The sequence below is a fragment of the Rhipicephalus microplus genome, chromosome 9, assembly GCF_043290135.1.
Source record: "Rhipicephalus microplus isolate Deutch F79 chromosome 9, USDA_Rmic, whole genome shotgun sequence".
Taxonomy (NCBI): Eukaryota; Metazoa; Arthropoda; class Arachnida; order Ixodida; family Ixodidae; genus Rhipicephalus; species Rhipicephalus microplus.
Window position 1 is genome coordinate 71,582,777 of NC_134708.1, and position 18,816 is coordinate 71,601,592.

At 44.2% G+C, this 18,816-nt stretch overlaps 2 protein-coding genes and 1 long non-coding RNA gene across 3 annotated transcripts in view; 2 read left to right on the forward strand and 1 right to left on the reverse strand.

Annotated features, from left to right (window-relative positions):
• Positions 1–18,816, reverse strand: part of LOC142771867 (uncharacterized) — a 104,707-nt gene that overhangs the window by 64,384 nt on the left and 21,507 nt on the right. The window lies entirely within an intron of this gene.
• Positions 359–4,213, forward strand: LOC142771367 (uncharacterized). Its single transcript, XM_075872842.1, has 2 exons — positions 359–1,069; positions 3,585–4,213. The coding sequence occupies exons 1-2, from the start codon at positions 798–800 to the stop codon at positions 4,210–4,212; spliced, it is 900 nt and encodes a 299-aa protein (XP_075728957.1). The 5' UTR covers positions 359–797; the 3' UTR covers position 4,213.
• LOC119163261 (uncharacterized) lies at positions 7,028–10,473 on the forward strand. The gene is made up of 2 exons (XM_075873792.1): positions 7,028–7,347; positions 8,653–10,473. The coding sequence occupies exon 2, from the start codon at positions 8,968–8,970 to the stop codon at positions 10,351–10,353; it is 1,386 nt and encodes a 461-aa protein (XP_075729907.1). The 5' UTR covers positions 7,028–7,347; positions 8,653–8,967; the 3' UTR covers positions 10,354–10,473.

Genomic DNA, 18,816 nt, shown 5'->3' on the forward strand with positions numbered 1-18,816 from the left:
CTACTAGACGAACCCCTACGAAAAATTTGGACTTAAACTCGACACTTTCGGTGATTCTTTCATTTGGCGCAATCGAATTTGGTTTCAGCCACAACAGTGCTTTTACCTCTGTTGCGAATTTCTTACGAGAATCTAAAAGAATTGAAAGCTAAACAAATTCAGTTGTTTTCTCTATAGACGTTTTTTTTTTCTTTTTTGTGTCTGTTTATTATGTTATCTTTTTCAAGGTTTTCTTTGTTCATTTAGAAATCCATCACCTTTAAATTATTACCTACAATGAATAGCGAATTCAACCCTTCCTTTCAGGAAGTGAATTAATTTAAAAAGCAAGGCATCATCCCATTCATGGCCTATCCCCCTAGGTGGGTTACGCTAAGTTGTTGAGCAACCAACCAACCACCCAACTGACGCCCCTGAAACCAGGCAGTTTGTTTTAGTCAATAAACATCCTTATAACCTGTTTTCTAAAGGACTGGGGCCTGCTTAGACATTTGAGCTTTTATTTCTCCTGTCTTGTGCACAAAACGAAGAAGACACCCGGGCCCATACGTATTGCTACGTAAAATGTAATGGAACAACTAAACAAGCCAGCAACCTAGCTGTGGCTCGTGGCCGTGCCCCTTCTTCCTCCGTTATCTTCAACATCTTGTTTGCCACCTATTTCTATCGATATTAGTTCGTAGTGGGTAAAAGTCATTGATATGAAGGAGGGAAGCGCATCGAGACGAAGGCCATTTTTGTTACAAAGGCGCAGTTACTAGAGGCAACACCCATACATCGTGCTCAATTCTCGAAGCATGGGCAAGCCAAAGCAGCCAAAGTCCGACGAGAAAGGCAAGGGATCGGCGGCCAGCAAGGACCGGACTCCCAGCAAGGAGACCAAGTCGAAAGAGGTGAAGACACCGGACTCTGCCGCGGCCTCCCCGAGCAAGAGAGGTCCCTATCAAGGCGATGCTGGGTTCGCATGGCCCCCGCCCCTGAATCGACCCATGATGGCGCCTTTGCTGCTGCCCTCGGACTACTTGATGGACGAACCACGGCGACCGTCCAAGATATACGTCTGGGACTGGTGCGTACAATGGCTCGTAAGGTTTTAAGTGATCGACGATGTGGCAACGCCGCTGAACCGAAAATTCTCCTAAAGTACTTTGATTGATTGGTCGATTGATTGATTGGCCTGTGAGGTTTAACGTCCAAAAACGACCATATGATCATGAGAGACATCGTAGTGGAGGGCTCTGGAAATTTCGACCTCCTGGGTTTCTTTAACGTGCACCGATATCTGAGCACACGGGTCTACAGCATTTTCGCCTCCATCGAAAATGCAGCCGCCGCAGCCGGGATTCGATCCCACTACGTATGGGCAGCAGCCGAGTATTGAGTGCTCGTTCAAATGGCCGACTTAGTGAGTTGGTGATTCCTTATTACGTCAAATGCGATCACATGACGCAAAGAAAGGCAAAAAGAAGCGCGGACTACCAACTGAAAATTGAGGTGGCCAAACTTTGAACTCGTAGGAAGCGTTCTTACTTGTCTCACTTAGACCCTGCCTACAAGAACGGTAAAATGGGAAGATGGAAGTTTGAGATAAAAAAAATTCTTAAACAGGGGTTGTTGGCGGAGCTGACGTTTCGACAAGTGAACGTCTCTTTATCAAGACTGCCACATAAAGTTGCAGGGTGTCAGTTGTAGCTTCGAAAAAGACAAGTCCACTGATCGAAACGTCGGCCTCAGCACCCACCCCTTACACTCGAATTTATCATAGTCTCTGCCTACGGTATACACGCTCGTGTTTCCAGGAATCGTGCTCGTCTAAGTTAGGGCCGTAAAAGACGCAAGTCCTCTTATTGAAACGCTGGCTTCAGCGGCATTCCTTGTTCGACAATGCATCACAACTTCAAGCCTACATTTTAACCTAACCTTTTGTCTTGTTAGCGCGCACCTTTGGCATGTATATCGTCGCCAGCTAATATAAATAAGATTACGGGCACCCTATGAGTCCCCGTAAGTCATTAAAGAAGTCCGGCACGTTAAAGAAACGTATGTGTCATGCGTCAACAGAGCGCAAAGCCAGAGACGCAAACACCCCGGAATGTGGAGCAATTAAGAGCTGCGTAACTTTTAACTGCTCTACTAACAGGAAATAAGTAAAGAACAAATAAATGCGTCGGATCCCTTCAGTGCATGAGCGAAGGCAAGTGAAGCATTTGCAGGCAACGCAACGTTACGCAGCTCTGCATGGGCGAGCGTCAAATGTGTGCGAAAAAGAGGAGGGGGAGGGGAAAGACGCAAAGTGGGCGCCAGCGCAGCCGCATTTCAAAAAGGGTCAATGTCAGTAGATCACTAGCACATGAGGCTAACTTTTCCTTTAGTGTAGCAGTCGAGGTAGCTCACCGATTTTTATTAGTCGCCCCACCGCAGTGGTCGAGTGGCTAAGGTACCCGCAGCTGACCCCCAGGTCGTGGGATCGAATCCCGACTGCAGTGGCTGCCTTTTCGATGGAGTCGGAAATGTCGTAGGCCCGTGTGCTCAGATTTGGGCGCACGTTAAAAAACCCCAGGTGGTCAAAGTTTCCGGAGCCCTTCACTGCGGCACCTCTCATAATCATGTAGTGGTTTCGAGACATTCAACCCCACATATCACTCAATCAATCCATTAGTAGATCCATGAATGTCCCAAAGCACTAACCTGAAAAGAAAAGCAAGAACAACACGACCTCTGTCTTTGAGTTGCTTTTGGTGCATGCATAAGGGACCATGCGACTTTTTTGTCTTCGTGACAGATATACAATACTATCTCTGAGTGAGGCAGTCTGTACCAGTAGCAGATTGTGTAATCCTCCCTCAACAATCACTCTCTCCTTTGTGCTCATCCGCTATCGGCCCTGATGCGGAGGGAGTCATACATTGACATAACCAGAGGCTGCTCGAAGCTTCACCCACACCATAGAGTTTCCTAAATATACACTAAAGGGAACTCTGGCGCTGTCTATGGAAGATACAACGCAAGGCGCTTCAGCGAGCATGGGAATGATGGGTAGTACTCGGATTTGTCTAATCTTCGTACTTCTGCTCCATTTGTGTTCGTGCGTCTTGGAGCTGTTTTCTCACGAAACAAAAATCAGCAAATAATGAGCGGTTGCGCTTCACCGCCTTATTTTTTTTAGGCTTACTATTTCAAATCGGGTGACGAAGCACAAGAGCGTTTGTTCTTTTCTTCAAAACAAAACTGAAACACAGCATTAAACGAGGCCACAAGTGCGATCCACCGCCCGCAAGTACGAAAACTAGGAAAATCCATACCCATGATTCCCATGGTCGCTGAACGATCGCAGCTCCGGAGTTCCCTCTAGTTAACTTTAAGAAACTCTATAACCCACACCACTTGACATACACAAAAAGGGCACAAACAGACAGATTGGTAGGCGCGACTGCTCAAGTCCGACCTCACCAACCAGCAAGCGCTGTTCGACCATGCTGTATGGACGGCTAAGACTAGTGGGACCATTGACTAAGTCCCCCCTCTCTGAAAAACTTATATTTTATTAAAGGCTCGTTTCTGTGTTCTGCTTTTCTGCGCTCCAGGGGCAACGTATGGTTCTTCCCCATGAGTGTCCTGGCCATCTCGGTCATCGTGTTTGCCATGGTCCTTATGTGGATCGACTCGCCGAACCAGAACACATACGGCAGGCCGAGCAACACGACGAGCTTCATCATCAACGACACGTCTAATGCGACGGAAGAGGACTCCCCCACCACGCTCCACGAGCCCCAGCATCTTCTTCCAGATCAAGACGAGAAATGCAATATGTCGACCGAGTTGGAAGAGGAAGAAGCCGCCGCGTCAACTTCCCGTACCCACAACGTGCCAGGCGAGGGAGCCCGCGCGACGACGGCTTCACCGAAGACCGCTGGACCGAAAGCGGTGGAGAACCCGCGGAAATCGAAACAAGGCTCTTGGGCAGGCTTGCTGAAGTCCAGTGCTTCCAGCTTCACGGTATCGGAGACGGGCAGCGGAAAGAAAAGTGAAGAAAACTCGATGTCGCCGGCACAATTTCTTGGGACGTCGAAGAATATCTATGGGTCGTCAGTAAGACCTTCTGTGGGGCTGGTGGCTTCCTCTACGACTAGGCAGTCACCCATCGTAAAGACCTCCACCCTGGGTCCACCTTCCGGATCGACGAAAAATTATAGCGACGAATCATCTTCGTAGATGCAAGTGACCATTATGTGCATTACACTTGTGAATCGAGCCCTGTCTTTGTCATCTATTTAATCGGTAATATTAATAACAATAGTTGTAGTTTTATTATTATGGGCAAGACTGTAGTGTAGCGATCCGTAAATTTCGACCATGGGGTTTTAAAGACCAAACCAAACGGAGTTCCACATCCTTCAAAATGCAGCCCTCCGGCCAGGATTCGATCGCGCAACCTTTCGGTCACCAGTCAAGCACCATAGCAAGGCCTCCATAATGGGTTGGAAATAAACAGTGTCGTTTAATCACCGATCTCCACGTAGCAGAACCTCTTAATGGAGGTAACAAGTCACTAAATACCCTGTGCAGAGAAGGTGCGCAGTTTCAACTTGTACTTACCCTAACTATGCCAAATACGGCAAGTACGCATGCCTGCAAGGTATATGTCTGTCTGGTACACGCGATCGTGTGCCAATATTGAACGTAAAAAGAAAGAGGAGCAGTTCATTTGCGCCACGATTGTCTAGCCTCTCAGGCATTGAGCGTGAACTGTATAACCAGAAAAAAAAAACTGCACACTTTGAAGACAGTCAAGCTCTTCTCAACAAACGCAGTTGCTCTCTCAAACGGAAATAAAATCTGCATTTAGCAAAACATTAATGGGTGCAAAAACGTTAAATGTACAAACATATATACCTAACTATTCCATCATAAAGGGGTGGTGCCACCATATTTGTGATTTGCGCGTCTTTGCTGCAAGCATTTCTGCTAGCTCCAGGAAGCATGATACACGCATCAACATTAATTTATTCTCGCTAAATAAACCAATATCGACTTTTATGTGGGCAGTTTTAGGTTTCGGTTTCTAGGCGCGAATTGGGCTTTGACTTAGAGTAGGTAGTTTAGGTGGTTTGGTCACTTGACCACACAAGGATGCGGCGCACGTTCTGCTGAGTATCGTCTGCTCTTGCACACACGTGCCGCACAAGCACCTGCAAAACAAACGTGCAGCAGCCGCGATGCGTTGCCAGTGCGTACGTGACGGAGGTCTCCGGTAGTCACTCACTTCACTACATTAGGCGCGCGCACAGAGGATGGCCACTCACATAGTCACTTACGAGGGGGGCGGGGTCCCACAGAGCCCCACACATTGACATGATAGGGAGGGGGTGCTGAGACTTTGGAGGGAAGGGACATGTGGAAATTTCGAATGCTTAGGAAATCACCACTGGAAACCTATCAAACTTACAAGCAAGAAATCGCAAAAGATCTACCGAGAACATCCCCGAAAAAAATTCTCGGGATAGTTCTCTGCTTTTCGAGGCCAGAACGAGAGTATTGCGAACCAAGACGTACCAAGCCAAATACCAAAGCACAGACACGTTATGTATTGCATGTGGAGACGAAGAGGAAACGGCCGAACATTTGATGTTTACTACGCAATAGAGGAATTTATCAGTCAGATTAAAAGAATTAAAAGAAAGATTTAAAAAATAATAGAGCTAAATTCTTCATTCTTTTAAACGTTTAAATAATATCATTCAGCAATGTGTTTGAGAAGAAGTGTTTGGCTGAAAAAAATATCGGAGTTGGATTGGTTCATTGAGAACAATTATTTAAAATGAATATGTAGTTTTGATTACATGATCTCATTGACTGGGCTGTAACACACTAAGAAGCGGCGCATGCCTTCACGCCACTGTGTTCACGGACTAATTCGCCTAAAATTATCATACTTTAATTATATTATGCGAAACCGCATTCGTTGGATTCGCTTTCTTAACGCCGAATACCTTCAACGTGAGGTCAGAAAATGCTCTATTGATCCATCTTTGTTGCAGTAAGAACCAAGCGGGTGAAATGCCAGACCAGCTGCGTGCAAATGAAAATTCGACGAGTTACACGACGCCATACGGATGTTCATTTATGAACAGCGGTGTTTCTCAATTTTGCTGCGCTCAAAAGGACGCTACTGTAGGGCGGAAACCGCCGAATCCAGGAGCAGTCCGAATTACTCCCAAGGTCACACTACGACGTGTCACGTGATGTAGTGTCACGTAAAAACAAACTATTTTAATTAATGCACATCGCATGTAATCAACGAACCAGTCTCATATCTTATCAAAGGACGTCACTGTGAGTTGTGAGCATGACGCTGCACGGCGTTCACTTCTCCAGTAACCACACGCCGGGAGCATCTCTCCTTTTTCACACCTTGAACTCTTTATTCATGAGATTAACAAGAATGCCACCAAATTTCGAGCTTGGCTGTGCTTAAAATCGCTATTTTGTAGATTACGGCACCACTTACTATTGGAGGAATAAATTGCAACAGTACAGAAAACCAAGCTACTTGACACTGCTTTGTAAACCAGCGCAAAAAGAAAAGAAAACGAGTACACAGGAAGAAGACAACACAGGCGCTAGTAACCGAAACTTTTGTAATGTCGTTGCGTAGCACAGAACCGCAGCCTTGCAGCGAGCAGTGTGATTTCAACTAGCAGCTAACTTCCTGCAGGTGTTACTCCAGCCACAGAACGGCAATTTTTTTTTCTCCTTCACCACGCGCTCTCCATCTGGGAACGAAATTGCAGTGGCGCGGGGTGCTTTACGTCATTGCTAGAGGTGACGTAAGGACTTGATAATTTACACAGGTTTGTCGATCTGAAGTGGCCACACTTCAGAACGGAGTTGCCTGGCTGATTCGACTATTATAGTCATTGACACCGCAAACTACGCTGGCGCCAGTGTATTTGCAGCGGATTGCTGAAAAGACAAACCAAACAGCTGCGTTTTGTCGAACGCCTTTCTCACTAAGCGCTCGCAACGCTACAAGCGGTTTCCACGGCGCGTGACTGGCGTGGCTTTGCGGCCACCTCCCGCGTCAAACCTGTGCGTCAAGCTGCACGCACTTTATCAGGAGTACTCTCCGTGATTTGTTGCAGCGAACAATTGGTCTTTTGAGGCAGCTATCTTATCGATTCACGAGTTTCCGGCCGTGAGCGACGCTACTCGCCGTTTCGCTGACAAATAGTTGAGAGCAGACTCGAAGCCGGCGAAGGAGAGCATAGAGGAGTTGTTTTCTGCGGATGCCGTTCTCCCCACAGGTGGACAACACAGCGAGTCTGAAGAAATACTTACGTAACAGCGGTACGTAGCTGTCGTGACTACCACGCACGTTCGCTTCGCCAGCATTCTCTACTGACATTAACGCGCGTTGCATTTTCTTCAGCCGTGTCGTCTACACGCTTGCGAACCTCGGCTTTTCGCATTTTTTTGTGCTCCAACGGCGAGACGGCACTCGCCAACAATGTCAGTGATTACTGGCGCTATTAGCAGATGCAGACGCACAGCATGCGCAGTTGTATAAAATGCCGGGAACTCCATCCGCGCCTTCCGATTCTGTTGCTTGATGCTTGCGCAACTCTTCTGCGACGCTTAGTCATGGCAGTGAGAAGACGCATAGTAGGGCACGACAGTCGCAAAACAGGTATGGCTTCGCTCGTGCTTCGACTCTCCGACGAGAGCGGCGCTGCATTGTCCAAGACTTGAAAAAGTTTTCGTGTCCGTATTCGTGCTGTACAGCACGCATGCAACACTTTTTCAGAACGCTCCATGCTTCACACGCCCGCTTGCTCATTCTATTATGACATAAATCACTTTGACTGGCAAGTGCCGGGAAATTCAGGGAGAAGTTTTATTGCTACCGTGACCGAAATCGCATTGGTGAAGCACAAGTTCAAACAGAGCAGCGCGCGTCCTGTGTCCGAGTTTGGTGCACATACTGTGCCCGCTAAATGTAAATCATGGTTTTTTTTTTTGAAAAAAAAATGTAGGTGGGTTTCAAGGGAAAATGTGCATATGCTTCGGTCGCATTACGTATTTGTGAAGGCGTGAAAATTTATACCTTGTTTCTCGACTTCGGATATGCATTTCTCAAATATTACTCGTATACTTTGGCGCCAAGTTCACGAAGAGTTGTCTTCTTTTCTGGTTGTTCTTTATTGACAGTATACAGACGAAAAACAAGCTCTCGCTCCATTGAAAAAAAAAACGACATGAAAAAAGAACGATGACTACAATTTTTCACGTTATATGAATTTCATTTCTCGCCACATTACCTTTATTTTTTTTCGTTCTTCTAAGCACACCTTTTCCTAAGCATATCACCTCCCAAGCACCCCACTAATTACCATCGACCCCCTGAAGATGAATAAGGGAACACATCGCGATGGCAAGCACCAAACGACACGGGCGTTACTAATATTTGAGAAAAGACTTAACTGAACTGTCGGGTCAACCCACTGATGTAACGCCGGGGCCTCACGTTCCCGGTGGGTCTATTTTATTTGTTTTCTTTGTCCTTTTGTGCTTTGTTACATTTATTACTCAATATAGAATATTTCATTGGTCGATCTACTTATGCTCATAACGTTTTCTTCTTTTCGTATGTAGGTGTCACCGAGTCACGAAAGTAGAGACGCTCCGCTGTGACGTGTACATTCCCCTGCGGCGATGTCGACGGGAAATCATTCATCGAGAAGCTGACGCAAGCCAACATCAAAGCTTTCGTTCACCGGTTCCATTTCACCAAGTCTTAGTTTATAGAAAAACGCATCCACGACAACTGCAGGCTGAAAATTTCTGGCTTATAACCGCAGTTCCCTCGCAAATCTCTTCAGCCTCCACTCGCTTTCTTGATTTGAGCGAACACTTGAGAATCCTAACTGCAAAAGTACAAAGCAAAACCTCTTCATCAGCGTATCAAACATGGCGGACGGAGTCACGAATGAAGCTGACACCCAGGATACCGAAGTAATGGATCTCTTCCGGAAAGGGCTCGAGCAACACGTACGTCACGGCGACCGCGACAAAGATTCTACCGACGTTAACGCTGAAAGTACGCAACGCAAAGGCGCCGAGCTCAGTTACACCGAGAACCTTTCCGAGAAGGATGCTGCCGTGCTCCGGCGAATGCTGACAACGGGACCACCCGTGAGGCAGCTCACTCTGTGGCAAATCTCGCTGGCGGCCTTCAAGATCGCCTTCCAAGACCTCGAGGAATGCCCCTCACTGAAAGAGGTCTACTTTCTCCTCATCGACTGCGAAGGCAAGGAGTTGGGCATCAGCGACTCCGGGGTGTTTGGAAACCTGCGAACCTTAGACCTGCGCTGCGACAACGCGGGGAGCGGAATCGCCAAGGACATCGCAAATTACATCCGACAGAACAAGTCGTTGAGAGAGCTGAGCCTTTGGAACTCCTGCGGCGGTGACGAAGGTGCCGCAACCCTCATCGAAGCCCTGGCTGCGAACGACACCCTCAAGAAGCTCACCCTAGCATCGATGGAGCTGTCTCCCGACACCTTGATCGGCTTCGCGAGGATGCTGACGTCCAACACGACGCTAGAGTTGGTGGACCTCTTTGACGTGTGTCCCGCGCAAAAGGGCAAGCTGACGCCCTTGTTAGAGCAGGAACTGTGCACGGATGTCTTCAAGAAGCTGAAGATCCTGTGGCCCCAGGAGCTCCTGCCAGAGCTCACCACGCTTCTCCGCAAAGGATTGTGCTATACAGACCTTTCAGTCAGTGTGACGTCGACTGTCGAAGAAGAAGTTCTTCGGGAGTTCTTCGACGCGGTGGCCGTGGACAAGACGCTTCGCACGCTCCACTTTTATCCCAGCGAGGACAGCTTCGACGCACTGGCCGAAGGCATTGCGTCCGTAGTGAGGAGTACGACCACGCTTCGAGAAATCTGCAACCTCATGAGAGTGAAAGAGGGCAAAGAGCACCAACTCGTCGCCGTCCTTGAGGCCTTGAAAGAGAACAGTTCCGTTAGGGCGTTCACGATGTACGCCGAACTGCTAAATGCCGAAATAGTAAAATCGCTGTCAGAGTTGCTCGCTGTGAACAGCACGTTGAAGGAAATTTCCATCTGCGAGTACTGGGGAATCTTGCCTGACCAGGTGGAGACCATTCTGCAAGGTTTGAGGAAGAACTACACCCTGACGAGCCTCATGGTTTCCTGGGACCCCGATGACTCCGATGGAATCGCCGAGATGGAAGAGCTCTTGAAGAGGAACGCTCGTCTACGAAGCAAGGCTGCGGAGTGCCCGAGTTCGGATTCTCGTGACGTCAGCGAAGCAAAAGCCGCGGATTGAAAAATTGACTTGACTTTGGACTAAAAGAAAATGCGGAAAAGGACCAATCACCGAAATCTTCAAAGTTGTAACCATTTTATGTGTGATGCCCTGCCGTAAGTAAACAGGCTCACGGACACACATTCGTAGCATTTATGATTTAGTATTCCGGAATAACTTCATAATTGAAGTGGCTTTTCACGTACATACCAACACCTCCTCCTCTTTTGTTAAGTCGTGACACCGATATGCAGTTGTATCCCGAAAAGCATACGTCAGGGCAGTCATTGGAAAACCAGGATTCGGTGAATGCCAAGACGTCAAATTCGTGATCTAAGTTGTCTAAAAAAGGTTAATAGAATCACGTTTGTTTCTTAAACTTCGTGCGTTAAGGTGAAGCAAAAAAAATTGCTTGGCGCCACGTAGGGCCTTGAGACGCCTAAATGAAACAGCATCAAGATAGCATATTTTATTGTGTGTAGCCACGTGCTTACATGGCACAAGAAAAAAAAAAAGGAAGTGGGGGATATTCTTAGAGCTTATGAGATCGAGGTCACTGGCTGTCTTATTCCGTAATACTCTGTCGCGTTGACTAAGCCGGACAAATAATTTGCCATCCTAGACCCAGGCGAATTGATTTTCCACTTCTCTTGCCTTTGTTTTCACTTGCTAGAAAAGCCGCTTATTCTCAGCAGTGAAATTTTCTTGTTCTTGTTCACCGATTGCTCGTGGCGCATATCTACTGTGGGGAATCGGAGCCTAGAATTGAGTGATCTTATAAAATAGTACGCAGCTTTAGAATACTGGAGCTTATATAATAGGAAGATCGCAGATTGCCAGAAATTATGTTCATTGATCGAACGCATATAATTATTTAAATTAAAAAACAATTATTCCTTAAATTAGAGCAGTACGTATATACAGTTGTATACATGTTAGGGTAATAATAATACCGATTAATTAGTCAACCGTTCAGTTTCATTACTACAGTCCCTGATCGCTGCGCATACCTTGGCACTGGAGAACTTAGAAATAGAGACTCCAAAAGACAAAATTAGTGGCAAAATTCATAACAATACCACGTAAATTAATTTCTAAATGAATTTTCATACTGCACTAAACCGCCTGTAGGTCAAAAATAAATGATCTACTGTTTCCAATGCACTGCTACCGCAAAAAAAAATAATTGAGCTATTACTGTTGTGATGGAAAACTATGCCTTACTTGTTGGTTTCCCCAGCTTGCAGCCAAGAGTGACCACTGTAGAAAATCGGGGGGCTCAGCCCCCCCCCGCCCCCAACATTTCTCAGTGGGAGGGCTCGCGCCCCCCTTCCACCCCCCCCCCCGGCTGATACGCCTATAGTTTGTAGAAATTTTAATTTTGTACCCGGCAACGCAGACTCGTGATAGCTTAGTTAATGATTTTGGCAAAAGGCTCTTCGCCGGGAATATAATAGATGACGATATTGGGCATGTGTGTCAGTGCTGTGTCTCCAAAGACTTCCATAAGCGCACGCCTGCGGAATCGAGCCGCAGTCATATAAGTGGATGATACGGTAAAATCGGTTCACTTGTTGACGACTTAGCTAAGGAATCGGCCATTTCCTTGGGAAATAAGCCTTTATATCCTGGCACCCAAACTAAACAGATTTTTTTTTAAGTGCGCAGGTACTGGTGCACAGAACGCATTTATTACTTGAGATTCAGCACCCACAGAAAGTGCCGCACAGAGAGATAGAGAACCTATTATTGTAACAGATGGTGTAATTTCCGTATCCTACTTGCGTAAGACCGAGCACAACTCCCAGAAATTCAGCCACAAAAACGGTTATAAAATAAGGTAGTCGAAGGGAATAAGACCAATATAAATTCGGGCTAAATATACCAACACCTTCTTTTTCGTCACATTGTGGTGCGAATGTAGCAATAACAACATTTATTGTAATACTGCGCAGGTGATCTCGTAATAAACCATCTAAAATATTGTGGGGAAGTAATTTGGCGTTACTAGAAAAAAAATGCCGTCAAATTGAATTTTCATGGGATATGGATTATCACGAGTCGAGACGTTATCGCATATACGTACGTTTACAGAAGATCCAGTAAATTTTGTAACGTACGTTTACAGAAGCTCCAGTGAATTTTGTACAAATATAATTTGTAGGGTGTGAAATCGCAGCTATGTTGCACTGAAAAATGATTCTGGGGCGGAAATAAAGGCCGTTTCTGATTATCTTAATGATGACTCATAGATTCTCAAGATTGGCTGAACAATGAAAACCTACAGGAATGGGGAGGGATCCCCTGTTGGACGTACAACACAACAACTCTTTTAGGCAGGCTAAGGCATAAGCGAAAGGTCTCTCTTTACAAAAGAATGAGAGGCCGTAACTGGAGGCCCACAGAAACGTACATAACCAAGTTTCAAAATAGGACGAACGTACATGCGATATATCATTACCAGTGTGCCTTTTCTCATACCTATGCGGTAGTTGCTGAGCCTACGTAATATGCCGATGGCTCGGGCATTTTTTTTCTGCCGATATACTTGATGTGAGGTCGCCAGTTAAGCGATGTTATAAATTACTCCAACGTATTTAACAGATTCCACCTGTGATATATCCTCATGATGGTAAGACAGGAAGATGTGCACGGGGTATTGCACGGGGAAAACAAGAAGGGCACATTTACTCGGATTAAATACAAAGCAATTGCCGTCGAGCCAGCGCTCCAAGATAATAAAGTTAGTCGGTAGCCGTTCATGTAAGGTCTGAATATTATCTGTCAATGCAAAAAAAAAAAACGCGATATCGTCTGCATAAACATAAGTTGTTATATCCGGCTGACGTGAAATGGTGCTCATTAGTACTTTAATAGCACAGGGGAAAGCATTGAGCCTTGCAGTACTCCCCTCGTTTGGGTATGATTAGGTAACAAAAACCCATCTTTAAAACAATAAAATGAGCTGTCTGCGAGAAAATTGTAAACCAGCGCTACTATATATTTATTACGGAAAATTGTGGTGTTCTAATGGATCTATCAAAGTACAGCGCTCCAATATGGTATCATATGCTTTAGCGATGTTTAAGGTAAGTAAAGCTGCCTGTTTGTTATGTAGCCGAGCTAATTGAAGCCGACTTTCTGAATCAACATGGGCATACAAAATTGAACAACCAGCCCTGAACCCAATTTTACAGGAGCTCAGAGTTGAGTTCTCGGTAATAAGTTCAATTATTCGTATATTGATGATTCTCTCAGCCAATTTCCATAAATTTGATGTCAGTGCGATTGGTCTCATGTTATTCAACATGAATGCTGCAGTTTAATTTTTTGAGCAGCAATACAATATTGGCAAGTTTCCACTCTGACTGTATCCATGCTTTCTCTAACGGATAATTCACAAATTCTAGCAGAAGTTAGGTGATTCTGGTAGTAAAACATTTAGCATACAGATCGTGATTCCATCTGATCCTGGCAACAGCCGCTGGCAACAGCCACTGTTCTTGGTAAGCACAATACTGTATGACTCAATTCAGCTAAAAAAATTCTGGAAACTCATGCTAATTTACCAGCATGGGATGAATAGCCACAAAAATTAGCAGTAAAGCGGCGTTCTAAACCTTGCGTTATGTCTTCTGGAGAGGCGTTCATTTCTCACGGCGTCAAGTCATATGATTCTAACGTTAAAGACGTTGGCAGTACTTTCCTTGTCCTGAGATAGGCAAGCAAAGTATGCCTAATTTTTTATTGGGAAAAATAATTGTAATGTCCACTGTCATATTCTTCTTTCGCGCGGCGAACTGTACGTTTAAGTAAGCCAGCAAGGAGCTGATAGTCGTTCCAGTTTGTTGGGCATTGATTATTAAGAAGTTTTTTTTTTTCAAGCAGCTTTTTGTCTTCTATAATCGCGCGTACACTCATCGTTCCACCGACGAGAGGAGAATTGTTTATTCGATGGAATAGCGAATTGGAAATTTCTCCTAGATCGCTCTAGTATTGAACCAATCGTAGTTGCAATCTCCTTACCACTGGCATCTTGAAGTTTAGATATGGCAGAACGCAGGCAGGCTTGAAATTGGCTATGGTTGACATATGTGTGAGTTGGCAGATCTAAAGTTATTATTGCACAGTCAATATCAAAAACTATGGGAAGGTGGTTGCTGCTAGTTGCAGGTTCAACAACAGCCCATGACAAAACTTTGATTCCATTGGAGCAAAACGTAAAATCTAATATACTGAGCAATTCTGATCTCGGACAAATTTTACGTAGTGTTTATTCAGACACGAGAGGTTGTGGCCGATAGTCCATTCCCACAGTCGCCTAGCACAAGAATCCGTCCTTGACCTCCAAGACAAATGATGTGAAATAAAGTCTCCTGTGAGTACAATTTCCTTTCTACATGCTGCCAAAACGCTGTCAAGGTAACTCGTACTTTGCACACCAGTGGTAATAGAATTTATAAATTAAAAAGGATAATATCCGGGGAGACACAAATCTAATGCTGCAATTTCACAATCCGAGCCTATACCTCTGAAAGAAATGTTTGCCCTATGGCTTAACTAATTCGGTACAAGGATCACTAAACCTGTCGCTGCTCCAGGTCGCCTGCTCCAGTGTTGGGCAACCTAATCGAAAAGAACAAAAACTTCCAAAATAAAAATTTTTATATCCCGTAAGCCAAGTTTCTTGGAGAATCATAATGTCAAGAATAAATTGATTGCAAAATTAATGCAAATTGGTTGAGGTTGAATATATAGAACGGCAGTTCCACTGAAGTACCTTCAACTGACCGATGGTGTTGAGCGCATGCAACGCAGACGCACATGTCGCGTCCTTCTTGGCATCTTAAATTTACGCGAAATAGATGATTCTTTTATTTAGGTTTTCGACTTTAGATCAGCGGAGATCGGGGATCTGGCACGTTTATGAACTCGCATATCGATATCCACATCAGTTGTAGCACTTGTGCTCGGCTGAGACGCATGTCGGTCCAAGTACACCTGCGACCCTGACTGCTTAACCTCGTCTGCAGATGCAGAAAGATCGTCCAACACTACATTGTGCAGCTGAGTGGCGTCGCTGGTAATGGCTGATACTAACAGTTCTGTACTAGTATGTACTTCTTACACCATCTGATTTAAAAGAATTTGCACTAAACAGTCAGACAGGTTAGATATGAGCTTATCGATACCCTTAGCCCCTGGTTTTTCCACAGCAGTTTCAATATCCAGCGATAGATTTGAATCTATACTGGGATTGTGGCGCGCTACATGTAATGCCAGAATATCCAAAAGCCGTGTCTCTAACTATGTCAATGGCTTCCCTTCGAGAACAGCGGCGGCGGTCAGTAATTTTTAGGATTTGAACCTACCCCAAAACGGGAAGAACAGTCAGAGTTGTCGGTGCAGTGACTTTCTCCGCAGAAAGAACACTTTTATGCGGTTGCAGTATGCACTCGCCTGAAGAATGGCTCTCTCCACAGGCGCGGCAACGAAGGCCCATTTTCCCGCACTGTGGCCGAATATTTAGCAGTTTTTTATTTATTTATTTATTTATTTATTTATTTATTTATTTATTTATTTATTTATTTATTTATTTATTTATTTATTTATTTATTTATTTATTTAACAATACTGCCAATCTCATCAGAATATAGCAGAGAGGGCATATGAAATCGAGTATTTGTTTGCACTAAGTCATAACGACGGAAAACACAAAAAATGCCGGAAATAAAACTTGACACACAAATAATAAATAATATATTGCCAATATAAGAACACACAATCAAACAATTTTAGTAATAGCAAGATCATGAACTAGGTTATTCTTAAAAACGCCTGCAAAAAGTTAATGCATGCATTTGTATTATGGGGTACGGACAACAAGTAGGCATTTTTATTGAACAACCTAATCAAAGAATTTTACGAACATTAAGCTAACCGAAAAACGTGTCACTTAAAATTTAACGATCATAAAAAAACCTCTGTATTAGTGACATGACACTGGCTCATCATTTATTGGGTTTATTTATGATGTGATGTCGTTAGTGCGATTTGCGAGGCAAGCAATTCGCTTTAAATCGTAGCTGTAAACAAGTTTATGGATGATTCGGTAGTTAAGGTGGGTTTCAGTGAGTTCCAATCTTTAATAATTAGAGGAAAAAATAAGTATTTAAAGCAATTAGTGTTAAAGGAGTATTCTACAAGAGTATGGGAATGATTATGACGGGTTTGTCTGCCGTGAAAAAAAAGATATATACCTTGATGTGTCTATTTTATAATGTTGTGGAGTAGTTGAAACATTAGTTTTAGTCTTGTTTATTTTGTTGGGTTTTGTAGTTTTAAAATGCCAGCGTTATTGAGTAGATGCGTTGGTGAGTCTGTCAGTCTATACTTGCTAAAAATAAACCTTATTGCTTTTCTTTGAACCGCTTCTATTATATTAATCTGTCGGTGGGTGTACGGGAACCAGACAGGGCTGGCATATTCTAATACATATTTGACGAGGGTAGTATAAGCTATCAGTTTGATATTTCGTGGTGCGTGTTTAAGACGTCTTTTCAATAAAAATAGTCTTTTTATGGCTGTGCTAGTAATATTATCAATGTGGGTATACCATCTCAGGTCGTTTAAAATCGTTATTCCTAGATATTTGTGGCGAGAGACTGTGGCCAAGGGGCAGTTGTCAATGGTGTAAGAAAAGTTGGACCTGTGTTTTTTGCGAGATATTGTCATGAAAACACATTTACAAATACTAAGGAACACTTGCCATTTTTGCAACACGTGTTTACATCTTCTAGTGCTCGGTTAAAAATTAGGTGATCAGTAGGGGTAATAATTTCCTGGTAAAGTAGGCAGTCATCTGCAAAGAGCCTTAGTTTTACTGCAGTTGAGAGGGGCAGATCATTAATGAATATTGTGAATAATATTTGTGCTAAGACGCTGCCTTGTGGCACGCCTGACGTGACTGCTGCTATTCTAGAGGTGGTGTCCTGTAACTGTACTAATTGTGAGCGATTGGTTAAGTAATCCTTAATACAGTGAACAATGGTACTATCTCCAAGAGTAACTTCTAATTTACTCATTAATTTTGTATGTGAAGCACGATCAAATGCTTTTGAATAGTCTAAGAGGTTGAGGTCAATTTGTTTATGGCTATCAATAGACTGGGATGCATCGTGTATTAATTCTAAAGGTTGAGTAATCGTTGAAAAACCTTTTCGGAAACCGTGTTGTACAGGAGACAGGATATGATTTTTTCCTAGGTAATTACTTATGTGCTTCAATATCATATGTTCTAACAATTTACACACAAAACAAGTTAGTGATATTGGCCTGTAATTTGAAAACATGGTTTTGCTGCCTGATTTGTGCATTGGTATAATTTTTGCGGTTTTCCAAACTGCGGGGATAGTGCATGATTACAGTAATTTATTGAAGATTACACATAAATATTTAGCTACCCATTCTGCATACCTTTTAAGCAAGATGTTTGGTATGTTGTCAGGTCCCGGGCCCTTCTTGGTGTCAATATTTATTAGTAGATTGAGCACGCCTTGCTCGGTAATTGTCAAAGGTTCTATTGGTGAATGGTCTGAAGATTGTATGGGTGGTATGATTCTGCATCAACGGTAAAAACTGATTGAAAGTAATCATTGAAGGAGTTGGCGAGATCGTTCTTGTCGTCAGAGGAACGCATGAGCTCATCATATTTCTTTGGATTTATATATTTCTAAAATTTATTTGGAGCGCTTATCAAAAATGTGGGAAGTATCCTTGCAAAGTAATTATTTTTAGCATCTTTTAGTTTCCTTCTCATGTCGCTAACAGCTACAGTCAGATAGTGTCTACTAAAAATAGTTAGTGTCGTGTTCAGTTTTTTTTTCTTAGACGTTTTACCTTTCGTTTCGCACGTATCGTGTCACGCGTTATCCAGGGGTTTAGTCGCCCAGTTTTCCACTGAATTGGACGAAAAGCGAGGCGCTCTACGCGAAAGATCAATGGCCATATCTTCATTTCTGACGAGCATGTTGTGCCCACAAATGTCGCGATGACAGTTTCGGTTGGGACTCTCGATTTTGACTATATAGGCGATTACATTGGTAAATCGAAATGACGCCTGCTTCAGAGAGCCTGTCCAGGGTCTCAGCCAGACTTAACTTAGAGTCGACTCACCGTGCAATGCCTTTATTGTACATGCAAGGTGAGGCGACATTAAAGCACACATCGGGTATAACGGCAAACGAGGTACATTTGAGTAGATCCTGCACACAGGTCTGGTCCGGCGACCTACACACGATACCTCCTCGTCCGAATGGGCGCACATCTGTGATGGTCTATAAATGGTTCGATGTGGCTTTGCATACCTTTTGGACCACCTGAGGTTTTAGAAGCCTGATGAAGCCTCCATTTGTAGGTATCATGCAGTGCAACGGAAATGCTGTTGAGAGCACTGCGGAAACAGGAGCCTATAGCGGCTATTCA

What these genes read in the sequence shown, in the direction of transcription:
- LOC142771367 (XM_075872842.1), top strand. Translation starts at nt 798, where the DNA reads ATGGGCAAGCCAAAGCAGCCAAAGTCCGACGAGAAAGGCAAGGGATCG. An exon ending in AAGATATACGTCTGGGACTG is followed by an intron (nt 1,070 to 3,584) that starts GTGCGTACAATG and finishes TCTGCGCTCCAG; the next exon opens with GGGCAACGTATGGTTCTTCC.
- LOC119163261 (XM_075873792.1), top strand. Translation starts at nt 8,968, where the DNA reads ATGGCGGACGGAGTCACGAATGAAGCTGACACCCAGGATACCGAAGTA.